This window comes from Saccopteryx leptura, chromosome 13 (genome assembly GCF_036850995.1).
Source record: "Saccopteryx leptura isolate mSacLep1 chromosome 13, mSacLep1_pri_phased_curated, whole genome shotgun sequence".
Taxonomy (NCBI): Eukaryota; Metazoa; Chordata; class Mammalia; order Chiroptera; family Emballonuridae; genus Saccopteryx; species Saccopteryx leptura.
In genome coordinates this window covers 27,808,609-27,833,323 of record NC_089515.1, presented here as the reverse complement: position 1 = coordinate 27,833,323, position 24,715 = coordinate 27,808,609, and the positions used below count along the sequence as shown (strand labels likewise).

The following is a 24,715-nucleotide window of genomic DNA, read 5'->3' as shown; positions in this document are numbered from 1 at the left end:
AACATAGAGGAGTAAGTAACAAACCAACAGTTCATATTGCGAGCTCTAGGACCAGACTAATCACATATCAGAAATGTGAGGAACACTGTTACAGTATCAAGGCAGTGCATTAAGGTACCTACTCTTGAGAAATAACCTAAATGGAGAGGTAAAGCAAACGTATCTGAAAGTAGTGTTAGGTTCATACGGAAATATAAGTAAAGTACTCAAACAGTGAATAATAATACTGCATGTTTTGCGACAGAAGGAGGTGACCTTTTCAGATCATTGTGACTATTAAAGAGTCAGCATTGTGGAGTGGAGGCTTCTTGAGGACTGGGCAGTCATGTCAAAGAAGAGAAAGGAGAATGAACAGGTAGAGAGAGAAGCAGATGAATGTTAAGAAAGAAAAAAAGGTAACATTAGAGCATGGGTTCTCAAAGTGTTTACTGACTCTTTGGAGTCTTTGAGACCCTTACAGTGGATCTGTGACGCCAAAACTATTTTTATAATAATACTAAGATATTTGCTCTTTTTTAAAAATTGTGTTAACTTGACTAGGTGGTGGCGCAGTGGATAGAGCATTGACTTGGGACGCTGAGGACCCAGGTTCAAAATCCTAAGGTTCCCGGCTTGAGCACAGGCTCACCAGCTTGAGTGTGTGGTCACTGCCTTTAGTGCAGGACCATAAACATGACCCCATGCTTGCTGGCTTGAGCCCTAGGTCACTGGCTTGAGTAAGAGGTCACTGGCTCGGCTGGAGTACCCCCTACCCTATTAAGGCGTGTATGAAAAACAATGAACAACTAAAAGTACCACAACTATGAGTTGATGCTTCTCATCTCTTTCCCTTTTGTCTGTCTCTGTCTCTGTTTCTCTCTCTCTTTCTCTCAAAAACAAACAAAAAAACTGTGTTAAAAAACAAAATTTACTGTCTTAACCATTTTAAATGTCCAGTTCAATAGTGTTGTGTATTCACAATGTTATATAATCAATATCCAGAAGTTTTTTTATCTTGCCAATCTGAAACTTTCTTTTTAAGACTTTATTCATTTTAGAGAGAAGAGAGAGGAGGATAGAGAGGAGGGGGGAGGAGCAGGAAGCATTAATTCCCATATGTGCCTTGACCGGGCAAGCCCAGGGTTTCAAACTGGTGACCTCAATGTTCCAGGTTGACCCTTTATCCACTTTGCCACCATAGGCCAGACTCAATCTGAAACTTTATACCCACTAAACAACTCCCCTTTCCCTCCAAGACCCTGGTAACCATTATTCTGTTTTCTATTTCTACAAATTTGACTACATAATTCATATAAGTGGAATCATACAGTATTTGTCTTTGTGACTGGCTTATTTCCCTTAGCATAGTTTGCAATGCTCAACCATGTTGTAGTATGTGACAGGATTTTTTAAGCCCTAATAATGTTGCCTTGTATGTAGACACCACATTTTGTTTATTCATCTGTAATGGACATTTTAGTTGCTTCTACCTTTTGGCTATTGTGATGTTACTTGTTGACCTTTTCACTAGTTGACATTTACATGGATGATGCTAGAACAATGGTGGGTGTTGGGGGAAAGCCCCAAAAGTCCAAATTCAGGATCAATTCCAAAGAACTGACACATAGCCTTTTTTTTTTCTTTTTTGTACACATACGTGCACGAGAGAGACAGACAGGAAGGGTGAGAGATGAGAAGCATCAGTTTGTAGTTGTGGCACCTAAGTTGTTCATCGATTGCTTTCTCATATGTGCCTTGATGGGAGGGTGCCTCCAGCCAAGCCAGTGACCCCTTTGCTCAAGCCAGTGATCTGGGGCTTCAAGACAGTGACCTTCGGGCTCAAGACAGCAATCGTGGGTGGGGTCGTGTCTATGATCCCACACTTAAGCCAGTGATCCTGGGCTCAAGCATGTGAGCCTGCACTCAAGATGGAAACCTTGGGGTTTTGAACCTGAGTTTTCAGAGTCCCAGATCATCAGCGCTTTATCTGCTGCACCACCACCTGGTCAGGTCTGACACATAGCCTTATCCAAATTCATAGGAACTTAAATAGGGGAACATACATACACACGGGCACAGCAGCTGCTCTCTCCAGTGGTGGCCAGCTGGGTAAAATCCACCCCCTCCCCAGAAGGGTCTCCTTCATATAGGGGGTTAATAGCAAAGCCATATGGTGGGTAGTCAGGAAGATCATCAGAAAGAACAATGCATTTCTAAGTTGAAAGGTAACAGCAGGCAATTGTTATACTCTATACATTCATCAGCCTCCCTCCTGGACATGACGATTGTCTTCAGGCAGTGGCATTCTTGCTTTAGAGCAGCCAGCACAGTGTGAAGTTGTAGAGAGTCACAGAAAGCACTCACTGAGAGTGCAGCACTACCCACACACCGGTGCTGAAGCCATATTGCATCTCTATAGTGAGTTCTCCTACAGTGGATAAAACTACTGGTGCCTTAAATCAAGACAGAGATACCAAATTGTACTAGTAGTTATTGTAGTATTCATTGTCACACAGTTACATTGGGGAAAAATATCCAGTTAAGAATATCAATATTGGCCCTGGTCAGTTGGTGCAGTGGTAGAGAGTCGGCCCAGCATTTGGATGTCCTGAGTTTGATTCCCAGTCAGGGCACACCGGAGAAGCACCCATCTGTTTCTTCACCCCTCCCCCTATTACTTCTCTCTCTCTCTCTCTCTCTCTCTCTCTCTCCCTTCTCCTCCTGCAGCCTTGGCTCAATTGGAGCGAGTTGGCCTCAGGTTCTGAGGATGGCTCCATGGCCTCCGCCTTAGGCACTAAGAAGAGCTCGGTTGTTGAGCAATGGAGGAACGCCTCAGATGGGCAGAGCATTGCCCCACCCACCAGTGGGCTTGTCAGGTGGATCCTGCCCAGGGTGCATGTGGGGAGTCTGTCTCTGCCTCCCCTCCTCTCACTGAATAATAATTAAAAAAAGAATATCAGTATTCTGTATAACAAAATGGGAAATATACATTAAGCATTTCTGTTGCATATTGAAATCGTCTCAAGGAAAAGCTCTTAGGCAGTTGTTGAGTTATGAGCTAAACCTTGGAATACTGTTTTTACTTGAAAGAATGACGGCCAGAAAAAACTGTAGTGTTCAGACTTGGGTATTTCATAGACATTTGCTTTAAAATTCTTTTAAATTTATTTTTATTGATTTTAGAAAGGAAGGGAGAGAGAGAGAGAGAGAGAGAAACATCAATGTTGTTGTTCCACTTATTTATGCATTCATTGGGGTTGATTCTTGTATGTGCCCTGATCTGGGATCAAATCTGCGAACTTGGTATATTGGGATGATGCTCTAACCTATTGAGCTCTCCAGCCAGGACTCATAGACGTTTTCTTGAAAATGAATGAAATAAAAGCCTGTCACTTTAAGGAAAACAACTGCCAGTATTTATTGCCAATGATAAGATTTGAGCTTTCAAGTTAAAATCAGAAGTTTGAAAAATTCGCACTGCCACTGAGTTTACTAGCTTTCCAATACTTAACAGACTTTTTGATAAAGTTGGTAGTGATGTTAGTGAATGTTTTTTTAATACCATAGAATGATATGTGTGAACATTAGGAAGATTTGCATAGCTCAGTGAACCAGTATTTTCCAATATATGATGTTACAAAATTATTAATGGGTAAAAGCCATAGGAAGTGCAAGAGAACCAATGGATTTTAATGTTACAGAATATAAAAAGTTCCAAGATAGAGTTTTAGATTCCACATTGCAGCTAACCTTTGAAGAAAGTACACTTGAGTGTTAGTATTGTATCAAAGAAGAATATCCACAATGATCTGAAACGACTGCTGAAATGCTCTTTCCTTTCCCAACATGTGTATGTGAAGCTTGATTTTCTTCATATAATTCAATATATCACAACAGATTGGAGTACTGAAGCAAATATGAGAATCTAGATGTCTCCTATTAATCAAGATACTAAAGAGATTTGCAGAACTATAATACAACACCACATTTTTGCTTTAGAAAACAGTTATCTTTCATAAGATATATTAAGATGTAATAAATTTATTATCGTTATATCTAAATAATAAATATTTTTAAATTTCCTGTTCTATTTTCTAATATAATAAATATAGATAGATGTAATGGATGTACACAAATGCTTTTTGGGGTTCAGTAAGTTTTAAGAAAATAAAGGGGTCATAGGCCCCAAAAGTTTGAGAACTAGTGAACGAAAGAAAGATTATTCATTAAGCAGTGGGAGATGGGATCCAGAACGTGTCTGCGAGAAGTCAGAGGGTGGTTTTCAGAGAAGCGAAGCGGAGAAAGCTCTGTGAAGAACTGACATACAAAGGTGCCTGTGATGGGAAATGAAAAATCACTTTGGGCTGGAGATGGATTATCTTGCCTGTTTCTTTTCTATTTGTGGTATCTTTGAAGTCAGTATTTGCAAGAGTTCTGTAATGAACCCGGAACTCCACCCAGCTTTCTTGTCCTGGGAGTGAGCTATTCCAAGTTGACTGGTGGATTGTGAGTCCATCCCAGCCCAGTAATTTGACTAGCCTGGGAAAGAATGTGGTGAAATGGAATCTTTAGGACTATAAACTTTCCGTTGTGTAACAGATTTTTACCACCTGTTTCATTTCCCATAACTTGCTTTCATATCAAATCCAGAAAAAAGTTCTACCTGACCCCTATACTATGCAATAATTTACAGCATTGTATTGAAGCTCAAATAAGTCTCTTCTCTTAAAAAATAACATTTTGCATTGTATAATCGGAAAGATACTCAGGTCTACTTTTTTATTTTTAGAACAGTTTCTGCATGTTCTTCTTTTTAACAAGTTTGCTTTTCTGTCCAAAGGAACTTTGTTGTCGGTATAGCAATGTGAAGTCACCAGTCAGCACAGGCTAGATTGTTCTGAGGGGCATGGCCTGTGGCTTAGTGTTCTGACTAGAGGTGGATTTACTACGAAGCTAATGATACTTACACTTTTATGAAACTAATGATACCTCATTTTAAGCGCCTCACTTGCGTGGACCCCTTTTATATTTGTGATGTTGAATCTTTTTTTAAAAAGATCCCCCCCCTCCCCGATTGTATTAGCTTCGGGCTTTACAAACCTAGTCCTAAGAAGTTGAGGAGTTCTGTGTAAGGGGCTTGGTGGTCTAGGAGTTAGCTCTAAAGACAGATTGGATGAGTAGGACATATTTTGTAAGGAAGGGAGTTGAGCTGTAATTTTTTTTCTTTTATAAATTTTTGTTTTTTATTTATTCATTTTAGAGTGGAGAGGGAGAGACACAGAGAGAGAGAGAGAGAGAGAGGGAGAGGAGAGACAGAGAGAGAGAAGTGGGGGAGGAGCTGGAAGCATCAACTCCCATATGTGCCTGACCAGGCAAGCCCAGGGTTTCGAACCGGCGACCTCAGCATTTCCAGGTCGACACTTTATCCACTGCGCCACCACAGGTCAGGCCTTTTTTTTTTTTTTTTACAGAGACAGAGAGAGAGTCAGAGAGAGGGATAGATAGAGACAGACAGGAACGGAGAGAGATGAGAAGCATCAATCATTAGTTTTTCGTTGCGACATCTTAGTTGTTCATTGATTGCTTTCTCATATGTGCCTTGACCATGGGGTTACAGCAGACCAAGTAAGTAACCCCTTGCTCGAGCCAGCAACCTTGGGTCCAAGCTGGTGAGCTTTGCTTAAGCCAGATGAGCCCACGCTCAAGCTGGCGACCTCGGGGTCTCGAACCTGGGTCCTCCGCATCCCAGTCCAATGCTCTATCCACTGCGCCACTGCCTGGTCAGGCAGAGCTGTAATACTTGAATAACTCCACAGCATTGCTTTCAGGGCATTGATGCAATTATTAACTCAATAATACTCAAATTTAAAAGGGTTTAGAAGACAAAAATTTTAGTATGTCTACCAGGTAGTGTATATTCTTAGCACCAAGAAAAACTCTCTTTTTCTGAATAATAAGCTAAAAGGCATTCTCACAGGACCCCTCTCAAGTGAAACCCTTGGGCTCAGAGGGAACTTTAATATTATTTAAAGTCTCAGGGCTCAGCCTGACCAGGTGATGGCGCAGTGGATAGAGCGTCAGACTGGGATTTAGAGGACCCAGGTTCGAGACCCCGAGGTTGCCAGCTTGAGCACAGGCTCATCTGGTTTGAGCAAAGCTCACCAACTTGGACCCAAGATCGCTGGCTCGAGCAAGGGGTTACTCAGTCTGTTGAAGGCCCGCTGTCAAGGCACATATGAGAAAGCAATCAACAACTAAGGTGTCGCAACAAAGAACTGATGATTGATGCTTCTCATCTCTCTCTGTTCCTGTCTGTCTGTCCCTATCTATCCCTCTCTCTGACTCTCTCTCTCTGTCTCTGTTAAAAAAAAAAAAAAGTCTCAGAGCTCAGAAGTATTTACCAACTCTTCACCTCTTCTTTCTGGATTTTTTCAGCCCCGTCTACTTTTTGCTCCCCGCTCTTATCACGCGGTAAGAGCTGCAGGGCCGCACACACTGTGCTGACTGCTGGGCTCCGTGTGTCTGAGGGCAGAGGCTCCACCTGCCCTGTTTCACAGCGGAGGGAACAGTCTGAGAGAATAGGGAATTTGCTGAGGTCCCACAGTGTAGACAGTGCTAAGAGCTGGGGCTCAAACCTTGGTGTCGCTGGTAACATCTTTTACTTGTTTCATCTTCCTGCTATCAGTCAGGTGTCTTAGAATGAGAATCAAAAGAAAATCTCAACACAGAGTACTGTCTTGGGCCTAGAAGCTTCTATTTTTCACAGTGTATTATTTTATTTATAGTGTTACACAGTGTATTGTGGTAAGTACAAAGGCATTGTTTTATTTTTCTTCTTTATACCATATACTACATACTTTATGAATATTTTTTATAGCTAGAAAACTTTGAAAAGATTGTAGAAAAGAATAATTTTTATGAAATATACTTTAATTAATGCAGTTTTAGCAATTTAAAATGCAAAGCAAAAAAAAATCCCATAGAAAATAATGTCATTCCATAGTGTGTGTGTGTGTGTGTGTGTGTGTATTTTTTTTTTTTTTTTGAGACAGAGACAGAGAGAGGTACAAATAGAGACAGACAGACGGGAAGGGAGAAAAATGAGAAGCATCGGTTCGTTGTAGCATCTTAGTTGTTCATTGATTGCTACCTCATATGTGCCTTGACTGGGAGGCTCCAGCAAATCTAGTGACCCCTTGCTGAAGCCAGCAACCTTTGGGCTCTAGCCAGCAACCATGGGGTCATGTCTATGATCCTGCACTCAAGCTGGCAACCTCAGGGTTTCGAACCTGGGTCCTCTGCGTCCCAGTTTAACGTTCTATTCACTGTGCCACTGCCTGGTCAGGCTCCATAGTATATTTTATGTTTATATACTGAAAGGATAAATAGATAGATAGAAAAGAAGTTATTAGGATTATTTTAGTTATTTAGTGTATACAGCAAACCACCCCAGAAGTTAGTGGCTTATAACAAGAAAAACTAGTTATTTACTGAGGCCTAGAAACTTGTTAATGCTTGGTAAAAGGTTTGTTACCTCAGTCAGTTTCAGAGCTGCCCCCAGATATGGAGGAGTCTATTAGTTCTCTAACTTTATTGACCTCTAGGCAAAAGACCAGCAGTTGTCTCGTAGGCATCAGTACATATGGTCAATATTGTTTCATTGTTTTGTTAGGACCCATCAGTCCCATGTGCCTGGCACATATAGACAGTTAATGAAGAATTATGAATAACGAATGAAATGGTGGTGCCTTCTTTGGACCTGACTTCTTCACACTGAGTTCTCTTTTTTGCCTGGCTTAGGTATTTGGCTCGAGTAGGGGAACTTGAAGCTACTAACACTGAAGACCCAAATCTAAATTATGGACTTGTTGTGGACTGCGGCAGCAGTGGTTCCCGGATTTTTGTTTATTTTTGGCCAAGACATAATGGGAACCCTCATGATTTATTGGACATCAAACAGATGAGAGACCGCAACAGCCAACCAGTGGTTAAAAAAATCAAGCCAGGTACTAACTGGAATACTTTTTGTTATCCATCTCTTTATCTGCTGTAGGCATGAGAGAGGAGAGTAGAGAAGGAGGAGAAAGCAAAGCTACCCTTTTTTCTTGAGATTCTTGGACAATGGGAGAGATATCATTCATTGCCTTGCCCCCTCAAATAAATGTTTAGGACCTTAAGCAGAACCCTGTGGGCTATTAGTCTTCTGAGTATATGTGATCTGCTTTTTAAAGAAAATACTTTATCTTTACTAAGGAATCTCTGCAATGGCAGACACTCCTGAACATGCCAGCGATTACCTTCGTCCTCTGCTGAGCTTCGCTGCTGCCCACGTGCCTGTGAAGAAACACAAGGAGACCCCCCTTTACATTCTGTGCACGGCGGGCATGAGGCTTCTTCCTGAGAGGTGAGCTGCAGGGCCTGAGAAACACAGGAAATGGGTGGCGAGAGGGTGGGAAGGCCGATTCCATATGTGTCCTCTGTGGTTCCTGGTCTGAAGGTGGGGTGTGAGTGTACCGCAGAGTTGAGAGGTGGCACTGAAAGAGTCCTTGCTGAAAAACAGAGCCAGTCTTCCTCTCCATCCAATTATTTCACAGTCACTGTTCACACCCTCATTCACTTGCTTCTTTCAGATCCACATCTATCTGAGATGCCTGTAATGATTCTGAGTTTTGGTTGAGGGTTTGGAGCAGTGGTGATGGTGTTACATTAGGATCAGAAGGCGCCTAGAGGGGGAGCATAATGCGTCAGTAAGAGGGTCGCCGGAGGGACTGGGTACCTGGGGGCCGGTAGGAGGGCTCTGGTAGAAATGCTGCTGCTTTCTCTGACTGCCTGGCTCCCTGGTGTAGTAGGTGCTACTTGCAAAGCTCAGGCTCCATTGCTTTATATCAGTTTTTTCAACCCCAGCCAGTCAAGTCTTTCTCCTCTTGACCTTGGCAGGTTAGCCTGGCATCTTGCCATCTGATCCCCCTTTCCTCACTGGCAGAAGAGGAGGAAGAGGCAGTGGCTGTACTTAGGTTAGCCCGCTCTCCTCTGACCGTCTCCCTGACCCCTCCACAGATACGATCATGGGATGGGAGTGAGCTCCCTTAACTTAGAGTCCATCCTTCTGGAAGTTCTTAGTCTCATAGGCATTACGTATTTCTTTTTTTTTTTTTTTTTTATGATTTCTTTTTTTTTTTTTAACAGAGGCAGAGATAGACAGGGACAGACAGACAGGAACGGAGAGAGATGAGAAGCATCAATCATCAGTTTCTCGTTGCGCGTTGCGACTTCTTAGTTGTTCATTGATTGCTTTCTCACATGTGCCTTGACCGTGGGCCTTCAGCAGACCAAGTAACCCCTTGCTGGAGCCAGCGACCTTGGGTCCAAGCTGGTGAGCTCTTTGCTCAAACCAGATGAGCCCGCGCTCAAGCTGGCGACCTTGGGGTCTCGAACCTGGGTCCTTCTGCATCCCAATCCGATGCTCTATCCACTGTGCCACCACCTGGTCAGGCAGGCATTTCTTATTAGCTTAAATATTTTTCTTGGTAAATAGCAGTTCCCCTTGCCACAAATTTTATTTTGTGTACTTGGCCAACAACAACAAGACCTCAGCCATGCATGTAGGGCTCCGTGCGGCTTATCCAGACGTGCGGGCAGTCTAACGTGTCAGCACCGCTTTCCGTGAACTTCTTTCCTTCTGTTTAGACCGAAGTTACTGGTCTACTGTCTGATTTACTGTTGAGAAGCAGATTATTTTATACAGCCATCTGTCAGCATGAGAGGCCTTCTAGCTCCTTGTTTTCCCATATGTCCTGGTCTTTACATTTCTTTTTTTTTTAACTTATTTTTAAAACCAAACTAAAATATTATCCCTACCACTTTACATTATTAAAGGAAATCATAAAAGTATAAAAAACAAACCCAAAACAAAAACCCTTATAATCCTACTCTCAAAACTGTTTTATTTTGTCACATTCCCTTCTTCTCTGTACATCTGTACACAATTTGTACAAGTTGCAATCATAATGCACAATTTAAAATTTATTTTTGACTTAAGTAATATTTACATTGTTCAAAATTTTAGAAACCCAGGGAAGAGTACAGATGACAGAGGTAGTGCCACATCACAAGTCTGTGAGTAGCCTGAGCTCTCGCAGGGAAGGAGGGGGCAGAAGGGCCCGCGGGGAAGCTGACTGGGAGGTCAGAAAGGAGAGCCAGCCAGCAGGGCGATGGTTTGGCCACGTTCTGTACGTCTGGAGCAGGGAGGATCGCCTCACCCCCTGGCACTGCTCAGCACACCTCAGTTTGTCAAAGAAGTTCTCTCCGAACAGAGTCCCTGGGACCTCCGCCCCTGTCCTGGGCTTATGAAATCATCGCTCCCTCTAAGGCATCTGTAGTTGACATAAGTGTGACCAGCACTGCAAAAACCTGTTTTGTATAAGTGGTTTTCTAATTTATTAGCATTTTTGAGCAATATTCAGAATTGGATTTAAATTAGCTAGACTATATTTTGAATTTATTGGCACTAGGTTTAATTTCTTTGACAAAGGCCTGGACTAACAGAATTTGTTTCACTTCCTTTTTATTTTGTAGTGGAAAAACCGTTTAAAAAATTACAAAAGTGCTTGATTGGTTATGGCACAGTGGATAGAGAGTTGGCCTTAGAAAGCTGAGGTCCCAGGTTTGAAACTCTGAGGCCGCTGGCTTGAGTGCAGGCTCACCAGCTTGAGCGTGGGGTCATTGGCTCAGCTTGAGCACACCCCCCCATCAAGGCACATGTGAGAAGCAATCAATGAACAACTAAAGTGACACAACTACACAACTACGAGTCGTGTCATCTCTCTCCCTTCCTCCCTCTCTCCCTCTCTCTCTCTCTCTCTCTCGCTCAAAAAAAATACAGAGGTGCAATACAAGGTGATATTTAAGGAAATAAACCGCTTTTATTATGGGAAATTTCAAACATATATAAGAGTAGAGAATGATGTAATGAATCCCCATTTACCCACCACCCAGCTTCAACAGTTGTCAACATTTTGCCACTAAAAGGTTTTTTTTAATAGAGTATTTTAGAAAATGGAAGTTAGTGTTTTGTTTTGTTTGTTAACATAAATTAGGATATCATATGTTGTTTTGTAACCTATTAGAACTCAAAATGTATTGGGCAAACTTTCATGTTAGTAGATGCAGCTGTAACTTGGCCTCATTTCTTTTTTTCTTTTTTTTTCTTTTTTCTTTTATTTTTTACAGAGAGAGAGTCAGAGAGAGGGATAGACAGGGACAGACAAACAGGAACAGAGAGATGAGAGGCATCAATCATTAGTTTTTCGTTGCGCATTGCGACACCTTAATTGTTCATTGATTGCTCTCCCATACGTGCCTTGACTGCGGGCCTTCAGCAGACCGAGTAACCCCTTGCTGGAGCCAGTGACCTTGGGCTCAAGCTGGCGACCTCAGGGTCTCGAACCTGGGTCCTCTGCATCCCAGTCCGACGCTCTATCCACTGTGCCACCGCCCAGTCAGGCTTGACCTCATTTCTTTTAACCATGTACATAGTGTTACATTGTGTGGATAAGCTATAAGTTATTTAACTAATTGGCCTGTTTATGTATTTTAGGTTACTTCTGGTTTTTCATTGTTTAAATAATGCTGCAGTGTTCTTCCTCTTTGTATTTTTATTTGATGATTTCCTTGAAGTAGATTTCCAAATGTAGCAGCTGGGTCAGAGGTTAATAAGCACATTAAAATCTCTGAAGCAGAGTTCTAGATTGCCCCTTAGAAAGATCGTAGCAGTAATTGGCATTCCAGACAGCAGTGTGTTGGTGCCTGTTCTTCCATTCTTCTGTATCATAACTCAACCTAGCAAGCCTCTTTTCTGGGGTAGTTAAAGCATATCCCATGGGGAGAGCGAAAGAGCTCTTGCTGTTTCCTATGTGAAATTTATATTGCATGACTTTTATATGTATACCAATTTCTTAGAAACCGTATTTGACATTATACTGGAAGATTATGACAATAAATGTAATTTGCCCTGGCTGGGTGACATGGTTCATGGCAGTGTGGTCCCTGTGCACTGGGTTGCAGGGTTCTCCCGTTGGGGCACATGCAGGAGTCGACTGGCGAATGTGTGGTTAGGTGGAACAACAAATTGATATTTCTCTCTCTCCTTCTTTCTCTCTCTTTTTTCCTTCCTTTTCTTCCCCTCCCCTCCCCTCCCTCCTTCTTTCTCTCTACAAAAATCAAAAAGTAAAAAAAAAAAGTTAAATATAATTCTTCACTTTGAAGTGGTAAAAACATTGTTCACCAAGTCATGCGGACAACTGTCTGAACCGGTAGAATATTTTTGTAATGAGTAATTTTTAAAACCCAAGATAATTGGTCTTATTTTTAACCACTTTCTCTAGATTCATAGCGTAAGGTATTTTCCCCGCCAAGGAAGAAAGAAGGACGAAGCCACCAAATGTGGAATAGCAAAAGCTTTATTTAGTAGAGCGCATCCCGGATGAGGTTCTCTGGTCTGCAAAACGGGCCAGAGAAGTTGCACAGATTCTCCCTTTTGGGGGTAATTTATAGGGTTGGTAGGGTGAAGGCGAATTGATATGATGTGGTGAAATTTCATTGGCTGACACAGTGGTTCTTTTTCAAAGGGCTCCCAGGCGTTTGTTTTGGCGGGCATGGAGATGGGCGGTTCCAGACAAAGCTCCTGGGCCTGGTTCCCCACGTGACTTTCCCCCGTTGCCAACTGACCTCACACATTGTGTTACTTTTAGCTTTGTTTCTTGCTTTTTTTTTGTCTGATAATACTGATAACGTAAAACTTTAGAAGAAAAAAAACAACCCTATAGATACTAAGCTTCAAATGTTATTCCCAAATTGTTATGACCTTTGGGTTTTGATTCTGATCTGGGATTTTCAAATAGTAAGATTTTATAAAGAAGAAAAAAAACAGCTGTGAAATATAGAAAGGGAGATTAAAAAGTTTCTTACAAGCTTATGTAAAGGATTATGTAAAAACCGGTGGACCCTACAGTGCTTCTTGTGTGGTGAATGAAGTGAGGCATTGTTTCCGAGATTGTGTTCCTCAATTTAGCAGCTTTCTTTTGTAGTAGTTAGTTATAATGTAATTACATCTGTTTTATAGATTGTGAAACTGTGCTTCAACTTCCTGTGGCTTATGCAGCCTGTGAGAGGCATAAAACCATAATCTCATCTTTTAACACTGTTTGAATTGTAACATTATATAAAGGAAAAGTATTGCTATTAACCATAATTGCCTTTTAAGTAGGAGGTTATATTTTGGAGGCAGTTTAAACTTTTGGCATCAAAGGAGGTACCCGAGAAAAGCAGGGCTCAAAGAGATGGCATGACGTTGGTGAACAGTGAGGGCATAGCAAGGCTAAGTAGAAGGTCAAATTGAGGGTGTTTATGGGAAGAGAATTTAACAACTGACTTCTGGATTTTTTTGTTCTTTCTTACAGGAAGCAGTTGGCTATCTTGGCTGATCTAGTGAAAGATTTACCACTGGAGTTTGACTTCCTCTTTTCCCAGTCTCAGGCAGAAGTGATCTCTGGGAAGCAGGAAGGTACTGGGCTTTGGGGGGTGCGCTGGCTCACCTGCCGGCCAGCCAGCCATGACATAGTCTCTCTAATGAGTGTTGAGCATTACTTCTATGTATTTGATTTTTGTTTTTCTGACGGTAATTTTCTTGATTCTGCTGCGTAGTTTGATTATTTGCATGTTATGCTTTAGAAAATGTGCTTCTAGAAGTCATAAAATTATATGTTTTTAACTTTGTGCTAAGGACTACGTTAATAAGAATGTATTATTATTTAATGGTGATTCTAAATGGGTCTTTGGTTAGCCAAATGTGGTTTTGAAAACATATGTAGGTCTAGGAGTTGTACTGAGTTTGCCAAATTCAAGTGTAAAGCAAATTATTAGGTAAAAGTAAGGGGAAACTTTAATTCCGGTAGCTGAGCAGGATGAATTACTTTTGTTTTCTTATGGGCTCTCCCTTTATTGCATTTACTATGCAGTATTGATACTTTCCTTAAAAACGCACACTGTTGGGTTTGTAGTTTGGGGATGGAGTAGAAGGAGTGGAATGTGTGTCCTCATATCGCCCAGATGTGGAATGTGTGGTGAACTATGTTTTCATTTCTTGAAAAATAAGACCTTGTACGTCTGCTAGTTGCAGTCTACATAAGGGAAAAGATTTACCTTCTTCAGTTTCAACATTGCATTTTTCAGTCCTAAAATTTTTATTTGGCTCTTTTTATATTCTTTTCTTTGTTGAGACTTTCTATCTTTCCATTCATTGTAAGACTGATTTTATTTCTTGGTTATATAGCTGCTTGAATATCCTTGATAATTCTTATCTCTGTCGCATCATGGTTGGTGTCTTTTGACCATCTTTTCCCTTATGAGTTGAGATTTTCCTAGTTCTTTGTATGCCAAGTCATTTTATATTGTATCCTATACATTTTGAATACTACATGATGAGACTTTGGGTCTTGATTCAGTCATAAGAAGAATATTGATGTTTGTTTGAGCAGACAGTTGACCTGGCTAGGTTCAGGCCTCAAGTTCTGACCTGCCTTCTGTGGGCTGTGATTCTTTTGGTTCATTTTTCAAAGCAGTGGCACTATTTGAACTTGTCCCATGTGTGTGCTAGCTGTTGACCATTCTGGATCCTGAGTATAGTCCAAACAAATGGGTTGTCTAAACCCCTACCTCAGTTCTTAAAGCCTTTGATGTATTGTTTAGAGTCAGATTCATGCATGCATAGCTTGGAGGTGAGCCCCAGAGTTCAAACACAACTTTATTCCCTTCTCTCCACGACCTCCCCCGTTACTTTCTGGTTGCTCAGGGCTCGCTTTCATGATCCTCTGGTCAGAAAGCTAAGAGTTTTAACTTGTCCATTCTGCCATGCAGTCCATGATTGTGTCTGCATCCAGGGCTGAGTGGGAGAGGGCAGAGGGAAAAAATATGCAATAGGGATTTGCTGCAACTCTTGAGGCTACAGCTCCTCTGGTCAGAGAGAAGGATTCACATCCCTCAGGGTTTTAGTTACCTGCCAATATTCACCTTTGTTGCTGTAGGATTGCCTGGTAAGAGAAAACAAAGTAAAAAAAAAAAAAAAAAAGCAAGGGATTTCCCCCACTCTCCCTAAACCTGTAGTGTCAGTCCCCCTTTCCTTTTCCTTGGAACAGAAAGCAAAGTCTTTAAAGTTCTTTTTGTCCATACCCGGTGTGGACTTTTGTGTTGCAATCAAGCTGCTTTTGAGCCCAAGCCGGGCAGTATAAGAGGGGAAATAGGGAAAGCTCATCACTGGTTTAGTGGTTCTTTAAATCCTGGTCTCTGTCCCAGTGTGTCTACTATCATTTACTTTCAGCATTCTGAGAAAGCTGCCCCCACATCTATCCAGAGTTTAGACTTGTGTTCAGTGGGGAGTGGAATGTGCTTACTCCATCTGTCCAAACCAGAACTCCAAGATTAGCTTTGTTTAACACTTGTTTCTACAACAATGATTCCTATTCATTGTAGGAAATTTTAAAAATGCAAATGGTTTTAAAAGGGGGAAAAGAAATCACAAGATAAAAGATTTTACATTCATACACTGAGTGTATAGAGTAAAATACTATTAGTACTTTTGTCCAAGAAAAGGAGAATAAGCAGCCCTGTGGACAGAGAGGTGTGTACATGGCGTAGCTGTAGAGAATTAAGTGAGGGCTTTTATGTTTCTCTCTTAGGGGTATATGCATGGATTGGAATCAACTTTGTTTTGGGAAGATTTGACCATGAGGATGGTGAGTAATGTTGTCTTGTGAAGGACTAAAGGTTTAAGTCATACTCTATCAATAGCATCTAAGTGCTAATATGTTGAGTTGTTTCCATTTTTGTTTCTTAAAACTTAATTTGCTTCCTTTTTCAGCCTGATTTTTTCTTTTATTTTTTAACTTTTTAATATGGAAAGTTTGAAACTATCACAGAAGTAAATAATAAAATGAACCTTTATGAATCTGTTACCCAGACCCAACACTTACTAACATTTTGCCATCTTTTAGTCTTCTTTTTCTGATTGAGAGGCGAAGAGGCAGAGCGTCAGACTCCCTCCCGCATGCACCCCGACTGGGATCCACCTGGCAAGCCCATGAGGGGGCAATGCTCTGCCCATCTGGGCCCGTTGCTCAGTAGCTGAGCTATCTTATCTTAGTGCCTGAGGCAAGGCCATGGTACCGTCCTCAGTGCCCGGGTTCATCTTGCTTGAATGAACCATGGCTGAGGGAGGGAGGGAGGGAGGTAGAGAGAGAGAGAGAGAGAGAGAGAGAGAGAGAGAGAGAAGGGGGTAGGGGTGGAGAAGCAGATGGTCCCTTCTCTGTGCCCTGACTGGGAATTGAACCTGGGACCTCCACATGCCGGTTGACGCTCTACCACTGAGCCAAACGACCAGGGCCATCTTTTTTTTCTTTTTTTTTAAATTATTTATTTATTTATTCATTTTAGAGAGGAGAGAGAGAAAGAGAGGAGCAGCAAGAAGCATCAACTCCCACATGTGCCTTGACCAGGCAAGCCCAGGGTTTTTGGGTTTTTGAACCAGTGACCTCAGCGTTCCAGGTCGAGGCTTTATCCACTGCGCCACCGCAGGTCAGGCCCAGGGCCATCTTTTAGTCTTCATACTCCTTCCACACAACACAAGTTATTTTTTTCCCAATGAATTTTTTTTTTTTGAGAACAATAAACACCTTTACTACATGAGCTAAGATAGGAGGAAAGAGGATTGATGTGCCTTTCCAGGCCTTGATTTTGTCCAGCTAGAACTCCAGCTCCTGACCCTCCAGCTCAGAGCCATCTGCTTGGCCACACGGCCTCGTCTTGGAGCCATGCATGCAGGATGCTTGCCTTGCTGGAAATGTTCTTCCAGAAGACTGCTGATTTTGGCATTCCTTTTCTTTTCATCATATTTCTTCTGAATTTTCTTTGACTGTTTTTTGTTTAAAATTTCTATCTCCTCAGTAGTCAGTTTGGTCCCCTTCTTGTGACCAGGGGCAGTGTCTAGTGGGACTCAAACCACTGTCGGTATGGTGTGCTGTCAGTGAGCACATGAGTTCTTTACTGAGGTGTTAGTGCTGACCAGATTATTGGTGGATGCATTGTAGACAACATGAGTAACCTTTGTTTTGCCCATGCAACAATGTGAGCCCCAGGAGAAGTTGCCCACATCCATCCTCAAAACACGATACTTTTTGTGGCCTCCCCGCACGTGGACTGTGTGTCTGCGGTGGGGGCCAGTCTCAGTGTTGGCGGCAGGGCGTCCCAGCTTCTATTTTTGCTTTTTGTGCTAAAGCTTTCTCTTGCCCTCGGTCTTGTGGCGCTGTGACAGTTGTCCTGAGAGATGCCTATGGCTTGGCACCCACTGGAAAGAGCTTTCCTGTTAGATTTTTAAAAGCAAACTCTAGACCAGGGGTCTCAAACTCGCGGCCCGCGGGCCGCAGAAACAATTTTGTGCAGCTCCCAGACTAATCCATGGTGGGCGTGCCGGGTGGATCCCGGTCGGGCGCATGCAGGAGTCTGTCTGACTGCCTCCCCGTTTCAAGCTTCAGAAAAATACCAAAAAAAAAAAAAATATATATATATATATATATATATATAGATAGATAGATAGATAGATATAGATATAGATATAGATATATAGATATATAGATATATGTATGTAGTACGTATTGCATACACAGGTAGAAACTTCCCTGATTGTCTCAAGAATATTTATTTATATCTGTCTTCTTCAAATCAGAATCTAAACAAATTTCACAAGTTTTACTTGATTGATATGTCTCTTTTAATCTAACAGTTAACCTTCCCCCATCTCTTTTTCTTTCTTAAATCATTTATTAAGAAAAACAACTAGTCACTAGATATACTGAATTTTCCGTGTTCTAAATTTGGTTGACTGCATCTTTGTGGGGTCTTTAATGTTTCTCATCCCCCTTATATGTCCTATAAACTGGAGATTAGATATAGAACCTTTATTATTTTTTTATACTTATTTTATTTTTTCAGCGAGAGAGTCAAGGGACAAACAGGGACAGACAGAAAGAAGGGAGAGAGATGAGAAGCATCAACTCGTAGTTGTAGCACTTTAGTTCACTGATTGCTTTTTCATTTGTGCCTTGACCAGAGGGCTCCAGCTGAGCCAGTGACCCCTTGCTCAAGCTGGCAACCTTGGGCTCAAGCCAGAGCCCATGGGGTCATGTCTATAATCCCACACTCAAGCTAGCTACCCTGCGCTCAAGCTGGTGAGCCCGCGCTCAAGCCAGCGACCTCAGGGTTTTGAACCTGGCTCCACTTTATCCACTGCATCACCACTTAGTTAGGCTAGAAGCTTTATTAGACACCCATTCAATTCTTTCCAGAAGAATAAAGCGTAGATAGTGCTAAATGTTTCCTACTGCGTCACATCAGGAGTCTGGTTGTGATGTCTGGTTGTCTTACATTTAGCCATGTTAAAACTGATCAGGTGTTTGTCCATGGTTCAAGTATTGTCAGCCTGATATAATCTATTATAAAAATTCCCCACTCACTTTTCACCTAATGGTTTAGTAGGCAGTTATCTGTTGCTTAGATTTGTTTTTTCACTGGAAGTTGCAAAATGATAATTTGCTAATTCTGTCATTCCTTTTGCATCTGACGGCTGGAATTTTTTTTAATGTTTTTTTTTAACTTTTTTAAAAATTATTTTTATTTATTCATTTTAGAGAAGAGAGACAGAGAGAGAGAGAGAGAGAGAGAAGGGGGGAGGAGCAGGAAGCATCAACTCCCATATGTGCCTTGACCGGGCAAGCCCAGGGTTTCGAACCTGCAACCTCAGCGTCCCAGGTCGACACTTGGTCCCCTGGACCACCACAGGTCAGGCCGACAGCTGGAATTTTTATAAAATGAAATCTTCATCAACTATTTAATTACCTTGAAATATATAATAGTTCTTAGGGGAAAGACAGAATAAATCCTTGATTCTTTCCCTTTATTTAGCAAATTTTGGAATAATGATTTGGTATCCTAGCAGCTTCCATAGGTAACCAGTGAAGGGTTTTGTTTTATTTTTTTCAGCATTATTATGAACTTGTAGATTTTAATGTAGTTGATGCATTACGGTCCATCACATCACAAATTGTAGCATCACTGGTGAGTAGGAACACCTATAGGTTAGCTCTTGTACCTTTTAACATGATCCCAATAGTCTTATATTTCCCATGCTGTTTGGCACACCAGGGTATTCCATGTTCATCTTGTATATTTTTTTTTTTAATTTTTTTTTTTTTTTTTTTTTCATTTTTCTGAAGCTGGAAACAGGGAGAGACAGTCAGACAGACTCCCGCATGCGCCCGACCGGGATCCACCCGGCACGCCCACCAGGGGTGGTGCTCTGCCCACCAGGGGGCGATGCTCTGCCCATCCTGGGCATCGCCATGTTGCGACCAGAGCCACTCTAGCGCCTGAGGCAGAGGCCACAGAGCCATCCCCAGCGCCCGGGCCATCTTTGCTCCAATGGAGCCTTGGCTGCGGGAGGGGAAGAGAGAGACAGAGAGGAAAGCGCGGCGGAGGGGTGGAGAAGCAAATGGGCGCTTCTCCTGTGTGCCCTGGCCGGGAATCGAACCCGGGTCCTCCGCACGCTAGGCCGACGCTCTACCGCTGAGCCAACCGGCCAGGGCCATCTTGTATATTTTTATCCTAGACTTGATATCAGGATAAAAGTCATTCTTTTAGCCTTGGCTGGGTAGCTCATTGGTATGTTAAGATTGTGGGTTTGTTCCCTGGTAGGGGCACATATAGGAATCAACCAGTGAATGCATGACTGGGTGGAACGACAAATCAATGTCTGTCTCTCCCTCTCCCTAAAATCAATCAATCAATTAAAAAAATTTAAGAAGTCATTCTTTTAGTGGAAGATGGTATTTAGAGGCTGTTGTCTAAAATACTGGGAGTGCTCATTGTTCCCAGATTATCATTGCTTCTAGGCCTAGGCAGTCTGTATTTTTTAGAAAGAGAAAAATAAATTATGAGTTTATAGTGACATCTCCAACTCGTATTTAAGGTTATATAAGGTGATTAATTTACTTGATTTTATACTTCTATCTTGTTTCTCTTATGTTGAAGATGGTAACATAAATATTTGCTTCATTCCATAATATATGTTTAATGGTTTTAGCCTGACCAGGCAGTGGTGCAGTAGATATACCATTGGACTGGGACTCAGAGGACCCAGGTTTGAAACCTGAAGTCGCTGGCTTGAGCACAGGCTCATCCAGCTTGAGTGTGGCCTCACCAACTTGAGCGCTGGGTGATTGGCTTGAGCATAGGATCATAGACATGACCCCATGGTCGTTGGCTTGAGCTCAAAGGTCACTGGCTTGAAGCCCAGTGTTGCTGGCTTGAGCATGGGGTCACTGCTCTGCTGTAGCCCCTAGGTCAAGGCACATATGAGAAAGCAATCAATGAACAACTAAGGAGCCACAATGAAGAATTGATGCTTCTCATCTCTCTCCCTGTCTGTCTGTCCCAATCTGTCCCTCTCTTTGTCTCTTGTCTGTCTATGTCACACACACATACACACACACAAAATAATAATGTCAATACTATTACCAATAAGACTGTTAGAATGTAGTTTAAGTTACTTGTTTGTTTCCTTTATCATTAAGATATATTCAGCCTGACCAGGTGGTGGTGGTGTAGTGGATAGAGCCTCAGACTATGACGCAGAGGACCCAGGTTCGAAACCCTGAGGTCGCCAGCTTGAGCGTAGGCTCATCTGGGTTGAGCACAGCTCACCAGCTTGAACCCAAGGTCGCTAGCTTGAGCAAGGGATTACTCGTTCTGCTATACCCCCCCCCCCAATCAAGGCACATATGAGAAAGCAATCAATGAACAACTAAGGTGCCGCAATGAAGAATTAATGCTTCTCAGTTCTCTCCCTTCCTGTCTGTCCCTATCTGTCCCTCTCTCTGTCTCTGTCAAAAAAAAAGCATATATACAGTATGTATATATATTTATATTCTACAAGTGATACATTATCAAAATGCCATGTTTTAAGTCACTTGAAATAATTCTTTTCTATATAAATAAGAGTTGATACAGTTAATTTCTCTCAGTTTGCTTTTAATTTTTTAAGGAATTCCTGTTTTTTTCCCTTTTTGACCTAATTTTGGTTTTAAATTACTAGACCCCTTCTGTTCTCTTGTTCATTTTAGAATCAGATGCTGAAGCTCCCCAGGAATTGGCAACAGGACGCAAAAGGACAGTAGGAATACTGGATATGGGAGGAGCCTCTCTCCAAATTGCTTATGAAGTTCCTACCTCAACCTCTGCCCTTCCTCCAAAACAGGTATTTTACCTTTTAGGGAAAGTTGCTAGGAATGTCAGTATTTAAAAAAGAAGGGTACTGGCCCTGGCCGGTTGGCTCGGTGGTGGAGCGTCGGCCTGGCGTGCGGGGGACCCGGGTTTGATTCTCGGCCAGGGCACATAGGAGAGGTGCCCATTTGCTTCTCCACGCCCCCCTCCTTCCTCTCTGTCTCTCTCTTCCCCTCCCGCAGCCAAGGCTCCATTGGAGCAAGGATGGCCCGGGCGCTGGGGATGGCTCCTTGGCCTCTGCCCCAAGCGCTAGAGTGGCTCTGGTCGCGGCAGAGCGAGGCCCTGGAGGGGCAGAGCATCGCCCCCTGGTGGGCAGAGCGTCGCCCCCTGGTGGGCAGAGTGTTGCCCCCTGGTGGGCGTGCTGGGTGGATCCTGGTCGGGCGCATGCGGGAGTCTGTCTGACTGTCTCTCCCCGTGTCCAGCTTCAGAAAGATACAAAAAAAAAAAAAAAAAAAAAGGTACTGTGCCTGGCCTTTGGTGGCGCAGTGGATAGAGCATTGACCTGGGACGCTGAAGTTGCCGGTTCGAAGTCCTGGGCTTGCTCGGTCAAGGCACATATGACAAGCAACTAATGAACAACTAAAGTGAAGCAGCTATGAGTCGATATTTCTCCCTTCTCTCCTCTCTCAATAAATAAAATCTTAAAAAAGGGCGGGGGCACTGTCTTTGGATTTAGACCGACTTGCCTGGGTACAAGTATTTGTTGAGATACTTGCTAGCTTGTATGATCTCTCTGAGCCTTACTTTCCTTATATGTAGAAAGGGAATAATAATAGTATCTACTTCATAAAGTTGTGAGGATGAAATACTGCCATGTGGGTAAAGCACTAAGCAAACTGCCAAGCATTATAAATGTTTAATATATTTTAACAATTATAAGTATACTGCTTGTCTTCTAGGGTTGCCTGAGAACTAAACATGATAGTACGAATAAATCCCAGAGCACAGTATTTGATACACACTTATTCATTTAACTTTTAGTCCCTTTTCCTTACCAATAATACCATTCTTAGAATATTCCTTACCTGACTACAATGTAAAGGATGTAGTTTGAGGAAGAAATTTCATCTTAGAGAAGAAAGAAAAAATACAGACATTTGTGAGCACCTATTGCGTTCACGGAATGAGACATGTTACACTGATCCAAAAAGTTTGTACTCTATTAGTGGAGACAGTGTGCAATAACAGGCAAACCGTGACAGTGCTGTAATTTGATGAAAACCAGGGTTTCTTGTCCTTGGCACTATCGACATTTTGGGCTGGATAAGCCTTTGTTGTGGGGATTGTTCTGTGTATTGTATGCTGTTTAGCAGCATCCCTGGCCTGACCAGATGCTACTAACACCCCCACCCCCAACTCCCAGATTTGGTGATCAAAAGTATCTCCAGATAGTGCCAAATGGCCTTGGGGTTACAAAATCACCGTGTTTAGAACCTTTGGTCTAAACAAAGCTGTGGCAATGTGGAAACTGGCAGGGTAACTCCATTTGCAAGGCTTGAATGGAAGGCATGCCAGCTTCATGGAAGGTAAGACATCTACCTGGGCCTTGGGTGATGATAGTGGAGGCTGAAGGAAGGCCATATGTGTGGAGTGAACAGAATGCACAAAGGCACAGTGAAAGCAGAGAGCCCAGGGAATGGTGAATAGCCCGTTGCAGTATGGGACTTTCCATGGAGGTGAAAGGTAAGGCTGGGAAGATAAGATGAAGTAAATCATGAGGCTCTTGGGTGCCATAGGTGCCATGCTGGGGGATTAGGCTTTTATAGCTACAAATAGTGGGAATTCGCAAAGGTTTTTGAATAGGGTATTTGTAAGGACCTCAGTTTCATCATCTATGAAGTAATTAAACCCTGATGGTCCTTTCCATCTCTGAATTTTATGACTTATGTTAATTGTATGGCTGTGATCCAATCAATCTGTTTTTTAGGAAAGTAATTTTGGTGTTAAGAGAAAGAAATGTAGGGTCTGATCAGGCAGTGGCACAGTGGATAGAGCATCGGGCTGGGACATGGAGGACCCAGTTTCGAAACCTCAAGGTTGTAGGCTTGAGCATGGGCTCACCAGCTTGAGTGCGGGGTCACTGGCTTGATCGTGGGATAATAGACATGACCCCATGGTTGCTGGTTTGAGCCCAAGGTTTCTGGCTTCAGCATGGGGTCACTCGCTTTGCTGGAGCCCCCCAGTCAAGGCACATACTGTATGAGAAAGCAGTCAATGAACAACTAAGGTGCCGCAATGAAGATTTGCTGCCGCAATGAAGATTTGCTGCCGCAATGAAGAATTGATGCTCTCATCTCTCTCCCTTCCTGTGTGTCACTGTCTCTCTGTCTGTCACAAAAAAAAAAAAAAAAAAAAAGAGAGAGAGAGAGAGAAAGAAGTGTAGGTAAGGGAACCTTGGATGAGAAGTAATAAGGGGCTAAAGTAGATGATCTAAGAAATGGAAGGGAAGGGACAAATTTGAGATATTTTAGAGTGAAAAAACAATGTAATGGGGTGGTGTGGGTAGATCAGAGAGGGATGGCCAGTGGTTCCAAGGGGTCCAGCTCTGAGAACTAACCAGCAGGGTGAGGAGCCCGGTCACTGAGAGAGACCACAAGGGGAAAGGGCAGGGTTAAGACCAGGCAAACCAGAATGTCTGGCAGGTTTGGATGAGAACATCTTTCTAATCTCTAGCTGAAGTCCTACAACCAATGAGTTTACTTTTGAGTATGTTGAGTTTGAAATATCTGATGAACATATGTATCCAAATATCCTGCAAGACCATTGGACATTTGGGTTTGCCTATCCGCCAAGAAGTCTGTACTAGGGTTGGCGGTTTTGGGAATTAGGTTGAGGGATGTTTTAGTCTCTATTTGTTAGTATGTATGCAGCAGGTAAAATGAAGACATGGATCTGATACGAAGAGATAAGTCACAGCACTGGGCCTTAAAGTCTTGAATGACTTTTGTGTGTGCAGATTAAAAAAGCAACATTGGTATAAAAATACACTTGTGGACTACAGATTACACATAACATAATGGATCATAAAGATGGGTCTTAGTGCTTCATAAAAAAACGGAAGGAGACGAGGCATACCACAGTAGTACTTATAAAAATTTAAGTCATCCTAAATGCCTAATACATTTTTTGTACAATTCACAAAATTCTGCACATTCACATAATTATGCAACCACCATTGTTGAATTCTAGAATGTTTTCATCATCCCAAAAAGAAATTTTATATTCATTATCAGTCAAAAATAAATACATAGAGAGAATCTTTTCATTGGAGGTACAATAAAATTGAACTTTCCCAATTCCAAATCTGTCACAGGGAACATTAAGACTTCTTGAATAGTTTTAGAAAAACCCA

General features: G+C 42.3%; 1 protein-coding gene and 1 pseudogene across 2 annotated transcripts in view; one reads left to right on the top strand and one right to left on the bottom strand.

The window, feature by feature from the left end:
• The window catches only part of ENTPD7 (ectonucleoside triphosphate diphosphohydrolase 7), a 51,069-nt gene that overhangs the window by 12,512 nt on the left and 13,842 nt on the right, over positions 1 to 24,715 (top strand). For both annotated transcript variants that reach the window (XM_066355541.1, XM_066355542.1), the window contains exons 4-8: positions 7,780 to 7,985; positions 8,233 to 8,383; positions 13,437 to 13,540; positions 15,711 to 15,767; positions 21,204 to 21,337. In XM_066355541.1, the coding sequence (XP_066211638.1) occupies positions 7,780 to 7,985; positions 8,233 to 8,383; positions 13,437 to 13,540; positions 15,711 to 15,767; positions 21,204 to 21,337 (652 nt within the window). The remainder of the gene's footprint in view (positions 1 to 7,779; positions 7,986 to 8,232; positions 8,384 to 13,436; positions 13,541 to 15,710; positions 15,768 to 21,203; positions 21,338 to 24,715) is intronic.
• Positions 16,626 to 18,487, bottom strand: LOC136384896 (small ribosomal subunit protein eS8 pseudogene; annotated as a pseudogene).